A 10,157-nucleotide genomic window follows, 5' to 3' on the forward strand; every position below is an offset into this window, starting at 1 on the left:
CCCACATTGGCGCCACATCATCACACTAACAGAGCAATTAACAGATTTTTCACGAAAAAACTAAAATGAACACGATGGACAAATTCATGGAAAGACTAAAATGATTCACGATAAACAAATTCAAGAACACTACTATTGATTATCATTATTGTTAAGGATAAGATTAAGGAGTTATGTCAATGTCATGAATTATTTTGGCTAAAAAGTCTTTAATTTATTTGATTGTTAAATTTAAGGGTATTTGTGTCTATTTAGATGGAATTTTAGATATATTTGAAAGATTTTATAAAAAGTGACATTTTTGAAATTAAGGGTTAATTTTTGGCTATATTTGATAAATATTCGTGTGTTGTATCACCCAATTGTACCTTTATTTATAATGGTAGGATAAGTTAAATCCTTATCCTAATAGGATTACAACTCTAATAGGATATTAACTACTAAAGAGAATATTTCAAGATATCCCTAGATACACTAGGATTTACACAATTACATTCCTATTCTAAATATGATTGCAACAGCAAACCATTACTTCTAATTAAACCTCTTGATTGTTTGGACAAATTTTATAAATTTAAACTCTTATGAAAATAAATTCATAAAAGCGGGAAAGTATAAAAAGACACATAGTGTTTCAAACCCAAGACCTCCTTGATAATTTTAAACAACATAAATCACCACTTATGGTCAAACTTTTTGATCATTTGGCCAAATTTTATAAATTTGTATTCTTATTACAAGAAATTAGTAAAAATTGAAAAATAAATAAACATGCATGGTGTTTTGAATCCAAACCTCCTCATTAATTTAAAACAACAAAAGCCACCAGCTCTGCTTAAATTTCTTTTGTTATTCAACCAACTTTTAAAAATTTACACCCTGATGAAAATATATATGTATATACCTTCCTAATATTTTTGGACCCTGAATGATCGCCTAGCCCGCATTGGGCTTGGGCCGGCCTTGCACACTCCTCTTTATTGTGTGCGTTTATCATTTCCCCTTGCAAACTTATAAACTAAAATACTTAAATCGATACAATGATCCCTATGCCTATGCGTAAACATCGATACAATGATCCCTATGCCTACGTGTAAACATCTGGAACAAAAAAATTAGTTCTTGTGTACTAGCTTGCTAACCTGGAATTCTTCATTTTGTTTTGAATTTCTTTTTATAGTTAGTAAGTTTGCGTATGGTACTCTTATTATACACATACATACATATTTTTTGAAATACTTTTGTTTTATGTACATGTCTTAATGATTTGTTAAGGTGCACATTTTTTAAAACTCCAATATACGATACACATAACATATATTTACTTACTTTCTTTTCACGTTAATACATATTATTTAGATATATTTTTTAATTATACATATAAAATTCACATATTCAATATGTATATTTAACTTACAATTGAAAACCAAAAATAAATAACTATTTTAAATAAATCAATATAAATAAATAAAAAAGGTCGAATTTTCAAAGTAATTTTTTAGCAAAGTTGCTGAATAATCACATGCTATACCTATTCCGTATTTTCCCAACTATATTTTATTTGTCTCTTGTTTCTATAAGATTTGAAAGTCTACTTATTTCATCGTCAACTCATCCTCCTTCCTATGTGTTACTATTCAATGCAAGAACTTTGGGTTGTGAATATAATGTCTAGCACTAGGTGTCAGTTTCTAGGGCAAGAATGCTTTATATCCAACGTTAGAACAAAAATATTTTATTTTAATCAAAAGAAATTTAAAAAATACATAAACAATTATGTGAAGATTAACTTAAGCCTAATATATATTAGTTTGATTCCTCCTTATTTATACAGGTCCAAGAAAAGTGGACCGAGATCAATCCACCACAGAAACCAAGGCCGCCGGCGATAAAGAACATAAAAAATAACAAATATAAACCCAATTATTTGGAATCGGGCTCTTTGAAAAAACAAAAAAAAAAAATATTATTGTTAAGAGATTCGGTATTGGCCTAAAAATTACAATGTTTATGTGGTGCACAAGTAGAACAAGTATGAGTTAATTACGTCATTCTTGTAAATGCGGACATGCTAATTCGTAACTGAGCTCGGTCAGGCGAGTGTAGATGTATATGATGAGTCGAATGCGTTACTGACTTCTGCACTTGAGCAAGTACGGCCGAGGAAGGAACACGTATCGGTCGTGGGTTCTAGAACCTGAATACAAGGTTACTAAACCACTACGAAGTTAAATAATTGGTTCGACTTCCAATTTGCCTAACACATGATGTAACCTAGTAACAACTCATTGTGAAGTTATTTTTTTCTTAACCCACAATAAATGTTCCTAAACTAGGACATGTATACAATATCAAATAATATATCAAGTAATATATTTATGCAGTTAAATATATAGAACAAACCCACAATGTGAATATCAAGTAATATATTCTCTTCTTCGATTGACTTTTTGTTGAGATGATTTTTAAATAATTATTAACAAATTAACAAACTAAACATAAGCATTTTGGTTGAGACGGAAATAAAGCGATGTGAGGGAAAACTGGTCATATCTGTCTTCCCTTTTGAAAACAAAGTCTACCTAACACATGTCCCCTATTTTAATTTAATTTGCTTGGCAAAGTACATGCAAGAGTAACATGCATGGAAGAATACAAGAATAACTTACAAATCTCTTGTATATATAAATATATATAACTGAATACAAACAACCACCATATTCCATATATGTAGATACATGAAATATGATGAATGATTTTATAATGATTTTACCTCAAGAAAATTCTTTTTCCTACATTCTCTTCGATCCCAATTCGAATCGACCAATTCATGGTTTTGTTTTTGGGTTGCTGACCAATTTATGGTCAGTCCATACATGGTGAGCTTATTCTCTTTCTGCTCGATACTTAGGAATTTACGGTTGTTTATTCTTTTGTGGCCGTTCTTGCACTCCTTCATCTACAGTGATGCGAAAATTTGGTTTCAACATTGCTTGGCTCTTTATATCTTAAAGTTCATTTTTCTGTAGCTGTAAATCACAACCCAGCACATACAAAACTAACTCATTAAAAGTATGAAAATAACATTTTATGCACTTTTAAATTGTTGTTTGTTTGTAAGAAGAAATGGGTACAATACAAGATTCCCACATCTAAATATTGATAAACTTCAAATATATTAAGTGGTTCTACTTTTAATTCACCGAAATATTTCATGATAAAATTCACCCACATTCTTACACATTCCTTGTTGTAAGTTTGATGAAATGCAAACATGGTTAGTGTTGGACTGATAACTCGTCTATCTGAAATTAATCTTTGGACATTTAAGATCTAAAAACGTATAATCACCAAATTTTATAAATTGGGGGTGCTCCAAGATTGAACTAAGACTAAAAGAGGACAATAAAGTCAACACGTCTATCTGAAATTAATCTTTCGACATTTAAGATTTAAAAACGTATAATCACCAAATTTTATAAATTGGAGGTGCTCCGAGATTGACCTAAGAATAAAAGACAACAACAGAGCCAACACGAATAAATTGCCGGGAATTTACAAAGAAATGAATGTCTTTGATGCTAACATGCACGCAATATACGGTGATCAATGTGGCTCACATTTATCGATACCGTTCGCACTTATTAATGGCAGCCTCATCAATATTCTTCATTTTCTTTTTTAGAAATGGGTAATGCTAGGGAGTTTAAATTTGTAGACGTAATTTACATGCTAAATGATATGTCATCCACTGACGGATCCACATGGGGACCCGAGAGGTCCCTTTGATCATTCGGAAGCCCGAAGAAACACTTGTGATCGACCTTCCGGACCCCCAACAATTTGGGCAGGTGCAGTGGAGAGGCTTGTTGCCTCCATGGATGTGCAAACAGCAGTGTTTATAACAAAGAAGAAGAAGAGGTTTTTAATGTTTGTTTTAAAAGACCTGGCCAAAACGACAGTGTTTTTGAGCCAGGTCATTATAAAAATTTTAAAAACTAAAATATCTCTGTTTTCTCTACAGAGCCCGAGAATCCCGGTCTTTTCCAGTATCCCTAAATTATATTTAAGAACTCCGAGCCTCAATCGTCGCAACCTTCCAACTTTAAACCTAACTTACCTTATCCCCCACCACCATTTGCCGTTCCACCGCCCTTAGCTGCCTAATTTTATTTCTTCCAAACTCATATAAGTTTTTTAATCCTAGACTCTAGTCCCAACTCCCAATTAATAATATATATATATATATATATATGTATATGTTACATTAACAAATTTTATCTTTGTAGAGTCACTAATTGTGTTATGTTGCTAAGGAGAATTTATTGGTTTTATTACCTTTGAGATTAATCTTAATTTATTCAATGAACCAAATTCAATAGAAAATAGTGATATGAAACCAAATTAGTCTAATATTTTTTTATTTTTGAATTTTTATCTTGGGATCACCCGATCTTGAAATCCTAGATCCACTATTGATGTCAACAATAAGAAATGAGCACGTTTATCAACGCTTAAGTAATAATCCAATCGTTAACCTTCATGTCATTTAGTGTACAAATATTTATGTACAAATTTAGTCTTCCAAGCATTATTCTTAGAAATGAGAAAAGGTTAGTTCATCTCATAATATTGTAACAACATCCCAAACTATATAAGAGATCAAATCCTCTGCACATATTTTGTGTGTGGCCTTTCTATGACATCTATCATTAATTGACACATGTTACATTTATGACTACAAAGTTAAGGAGGGTTAAGTTTATTAATACACGTCAATCAACGATAGAGTCCACAGAGAGACCACACACATTATAGATACAGAAGATTTGAACTCAATTTATAATTGACAGATTACAAATTTAGTAGGGTTTATCGTTGGCCTAGAGCAAGCAAAATTTTAAGGTGAATTCAACTGATATTCTGACATTAATTTGCATGTTGTGTGAGCAAGGTGTAACTAATAGTCAATTAGTAAAATTGGTGACGAATACATTTTTCTCAGGCAAATATCAAAATTGAAAGTACCGTGTACTTATCATGAATAATTATGTACGGTATGAGTATCATTTCGATTCTCAACAAATTGTGCATTCTGATCTATAACTTATATGATTACAAGTAACTAACCACGATAATCATGTGATAATTGTACAGTATTTGTTGCATCATTAGATTATCTGCTGTCATTTAAAAGGTGCGGTTTAATTAGCATTTTCGTAATGAATTATTATGATCATTCTATCGTCACAATGACGTAGTGTTCTTTTTTATTAAGTTGCGAGGGGATTGAGTGATACTTGATATTTGTTGTCATGATAGTTTTTGCTTGTAATTCCATGTTCTCGAAAAAAACTAGTTCACAACTAACAGAATTATTATTTTATATGATGAGTAATAAAACACAGAAGAAAAAGACCATGATTTAAACTTGTTACGGAAGAAAATAAAAGTAACATCATTATGCTTTAACTTCAAATCACAAAACAAATTCAAAACACGCAACACATTAATTCAAAATAAATCGTTAAATTAAAGATTGTGCTATTTACATATCGTTTTTACTTTTCACGCACATATTATCAATTTATGTCATTTAATCTTCTTTAATTCATCCGATCTGATAATCAGAAATTAAAAAATTATAAAAATAAAAAATTAATGTATGAATAGCACATTATAAATCAAATAAATTAAGCTACAATAAAAAATTAAAAAAAGAGCAACTAAAACTAAAAGTAGCAGAACCTAATATTTTAACAGCTAAAAAAAGGACATTGACCGTACTCAATCCAGTTCTCTAGGAAACCACACCCTTCAAACTTCAAACTGCATACAACAACACCACTCCCGACATAATTTTACTTCGATAGACTGAAAAATAAACGAAGATAATGTAAGAAATTAAACTACAAAGATTGTTTAAAAATTCAAACAACGTTGGGAATAACAAAGGTTTAACCTTGGTTTATTGTCACAAAAGTGGGTTTGCTTTCTCAATTAGTTAAAAACGTATGTCGGTCTTTGCACTTAGAATTCAAATTTTCTTCGGTATATGTTGTAATAGTTTAGAATGTCACCGAAAAAAAGAAAAAAAAAGGAAATCGGCATGTATCGAGTTCTTCTTTCCATGACCGTTAATAAAGCCGCAGCCGTAGATTTGGTCAGGTGAGGCCCTTTCGATTGGGTCCCGCAGACAAGTAAGCATCTGAAATCTGAATCCGATCCATCAAATTTAAAAGCGCAATGACACAACGCGGAGTTTATTGCCTACAGCGGGACCCACCACAATTCTAATAGTTAATCAGTGGCGACGATGCCACCCCAATCTTAAGTGCTCGCTGGACCCACGCCAGCCGTTGATCAACCCCCTTCCCATTAGGGCTCAGTGTTGTGCTTTTCTGATGTGGAGCATCCGCACTTCTCACCATTTCCAGAATGGACGGCAATTTCGGAATAAAAAATACTACTATTATCATTTATTTGTATCGTCTATATAATACAGTTGAGATTTACATACATTGACAAAACTTATCTTTATTAGATGAATACTACAAATAATGGTACAAATAGATTGTAAATGTAGCATTACTCTTTTGGAATTATACGACAACAAAAAAAGAGAAAAAAATGAGACGTGATATTCACACATCTTTTTTTAATTCTCACACTCTTTTAATTTTCGACCGTTGAATCGAATGAATTGAAAAAGATTAAGAAATATAAATCAACAAGAAATATGTGAGAAATAAAAATAGATGTGTGGATAATTAAAAAAAAAAAAAAAAAAAACTGTCCTGTGATATTGATAACCAACAAGTAACAAAAACATCACTGTACACAAAAGAGGACCCAACATTAACTTATAGTTACCATCCATATGTTTAAAAATAAAAAAATAAAAACACTAAGGGTGGAGGGGCAACATCGTATTTTCGTACTAGGAACGCCATAAACACAACGGCGGGGTTGTCAACGGCTCCACAACAGTCTGCACGATCAACGGTTAGGATTTGCTCTACCGAAATCCGCCAGCTTCCTAGACCGGCTCTTGCAGAACGACGCCGCGACACGAATCTCGCCGGCTATCTCAGGTGGCAATCCCTTCTGGTTCCAGTGCCGGTTCGGGCTGGCTCGAACCAGCGGGCTAAGGCAAAACGCAAGGCCCGACATGTTGTTCTTTCCCTGCCCGGCACGTGCCCTCCGCGTCGACTGCGGGGCCAGCGCCGGCGTCTTCTTCCACTCCGGCGTCGTTGCCGACGAGTCACCGCTTCCCGGCCGCAATCGATCGCAGTCTTCGAAGCGATTGGGCGTTACGTCCGGCGACAATCCCCGAGGTCTCTGGCAACCGGATGACTCGTCGACGTAGAGATGCTTCGACCGATTCCGCGTTTTTCTGGCGAAGATCGAAGAGAACCACGAGGGCGACGAAGCCGACGACGAAGAAATGGCCGGAAGCGACGAATCACTAGGACCCGACCAGAACTTGACGGATCTGGATCGAAAAAGACTCGATAGGAGCGAAAACCGGGCCTTGCTCTTCTTACACGAACCTTCAATGGTGGAGGTGGAGGTGGAGTTGGCGGTGGCATATGTGGGGCCCACCTGAGGCGTACTGTAGAATCGAATCCGGTGCTGGTGCCACGTTGAGACGTCCGATTTTCTTCGAGAGACGTAAGGGGAGACGGAGCGGGGGAAAATAAGCGGCCGAGGGTTGGCATCGGACTTGCGGTTGGGTTCATCGAGCGGCGCGGCGGGTGTCCGGGAGTGGAGTCTCGAGAGCTGGGCCTGGGCCTGGGCCTGGGTTTGGGCCTCGATGATGGCGGCGAGGCGCTCCCGGAGACAGGAGGCGCAGACGCCGAGGGTGCTGGTGAGGTCGGGGAGGTGCTTCTTGCACCTCATTTAAAACATTTACTATTCAAACCCACCAAATCGAATTGTCAGTTGAAATGTGTTTATACAAGAAGTGGGTACACGGAGAAATATCAGGGATCTTTATTGCATTTCAGAGGAAATGGAATCTTTTGATTGCTGGGTGCAAAATTGAAAGGGATGGATGTTCTTCTTCTGGGAACCCAAAGGCTTCTTCTGCACTGGCCAAAAGGGGAAGCTTTGTCTTCTTCTTCTTTGTTTGGGTTTTGCAGTGAAGAGAGGGAGAGTGGGTGGGAGTTTTTATGTGTGTGTGTGTGGAGAAATGAGTATCTGGTATCTTTATTAAATTAAGAGGGGAGAAATAACACATTCAATAGTATGCTTCGAAAATATTCTTTTTCATTTACAAGTGAAAGATCTTATGCTCGAATATCCTGAATGGCAAATTTGATATCAAATTAGATTGCCACTGTATGACCTAGCCTAACTACAACTTTCTCGTAGTGTGAAATGTATCATTGTAATAAATAAATAAAAAATGAAAAATTTTGAAATATGTCTAATTTTATAGGCCAACTTTTTAAATAGCTCTAATTTTTAGCTACTTTTGACCAATATCAAAAGACCTCATAAAAAATCTAGAGAGAGAAGTTTAGAGAGTGAAAGTAAAACATGTGCTGGGTTTGGGGTCATACTTCAGTTACTTATGAGGAGGCTGGAAGAAAGAAGATGTTTATGTTAGGAAATAAATTTGGAAGACAAAACCTCTCTTAATCATAATTACCCAAAAAAGATTTTGTTGAACTTATCTGCTAATTGACCGTTTGTTAGTCAACCGAATGTGTGGTTTCTCATTAATAGTTGACAGTCATTCATGCATAATGACAAAGTTGAATAGTCAGTTTTCCATTCCATTTTAGTTTTGATTAGCCTCATGCAGGTATCAAATTCCTCACAAACATAAATTGTTCTAATTATTCATATGAATCCATTCTTCCCTTAGTTTTTGGGTGCCTTCTAAGTAACTTCTTACATTGTAGCTCTGGTTTTTGATAACCAAATTATCTTAATATTATCATCACTAACAGAGAGCACATACTTTGTGTGTGTGAACAACCGCCCACCTCCTCCCAAGTTCTCCTCAAGTGCAACTGCTTCAGTTCATTCAAACTATTAAAAAAAAAATCATGATTTCACTTACCTGTATGAAAAATTGATAGTAGGACAATTTCTCTTAATACGTGCATATCTTTATCTTATGTAAATATTTTGATACAAAATTACTATTTTGCCCTCCTTATGTAAATATTGTGTATCAAAAGTGAGGACAAAATAGGAAAAGAGGGGATATAATTGTCATTTTGTCAAAAAGTAGAAAATTACTATTTTGCCCTTCTCATCTCAACATTATGTATTCAAAAGTGAGGAGCAAAATTTAAAAAAGAGGGCAAAAAGGTTGACAAGGTGTGTTCTCTTAATAATATAGAATAGATGTAGATATAATATAGATAATATAAATTAGGTGAAGAAAAAATGGGCTTATGTGGCAAGTAATCCTATCTCAATCTTTGTGTAGTTGGGAGTTTGCATAGAACTATTGGTTGGGCTAGATTTACTACCTTGGTGGAGAAGTCAATGAAACGCGCGTCGTTGAGAATAATTAAGCTGGGAAAGGTGATGGAGCAAATTTCAAATATCTGTTTCATTTTTATTGCTAACAATATTTAAATTGATGCTGATTAAAATCATTATTTTTTATTTAATTCTTACTTACTAATGAAATAAGAAATAATTAACTCTTCCAAAAATATAGTCGGATCTAAAGGCCCTTTTTTTTTCTTAAGGTCATTTTAGCTCGAAAATGTGCAAAATATATCTCCATATACTAGGTAGTAATATCCTAGTGAACATTTGAAGAAAAAAAATGTTGCTGGAGATGAAAAAAATAATACATTAAAAAAATAATATTTTCCTTTCTTTTATTTTCTTATTAACTAAGAAGCCATATTGCCAAAAAAAAAAAAAAAAAAAAAGGAAAAAGAAAGAAGGAATTAAAGTAAGATGCCATTTATCTTTTGATTGGGAGTTTTGAATGAGATGGAAGGATTTTAGAGGGAGAATGTATCCCTTGGGGTCACTTTTTCCGTGTGTGTTGAAGACTCGACAATTTGAAATGAAAATAAATAAATAAAAAATGTTCTAACCAATTTGTTGTGACGAGGACCCAAATTGCCTTTTTTATTTTTATTTTTTTTTTTCAGAATATCAAAAATGGAATTGTAATA

General features: G+C 34.1%; 1 protein-coding gene across 1 annotated transcript; it reads right to left on the reverse strand.

The window, feature by feature from the left end:
• Positions 1-6,784: 6,784 nt before the first annotated feature.
• LOC103929740 lies at positions 6,785-8,362 on the reverse strand. The gene has a single exon (XM_009338965.3). The coding sequence runs from the start codon at positions 7,900-7,902 to the stop codon at positions 7,000-7,002; it is 903 nt and encodes a 300-aa protein (XP_009337240.2). The 5' UTR covers positions 7,903-8,362; the 3' UTR covers positions 6,785-6,999.
• Between the last annotated feature and the right edge of the window lie 1,795 nt (positions 8,363-10,157).

The sequence above is a fragment of a genome, unplaced genomic scaffold (assembly GCF_019419815.1).
Source record: "Pyrus x bretschneideri cultivar Hongxiangsu unplaced genomic scaffold, Pyrus_bretschneideri_v1 Contig122, whole genome shotgun sequence".
NCBI classification, from domain to species: domain Eukaryota; kingdom Viridiplantae; phylum Streptophyta; class Magnoliopsida; order Rosales; family Rosaceae; genus Pyrus; species Pyrus x bretschneideri.

Excerpts from the sequence above, each read along its gene's own strand:
- LOC103929740 (XM_009338965.3), bottom strand. The coding sequence starts at position 7,902 with ATGAGGTGCAAGAAGCACCTCCCCGACCTCACCAGCACCCTCGGCGTC.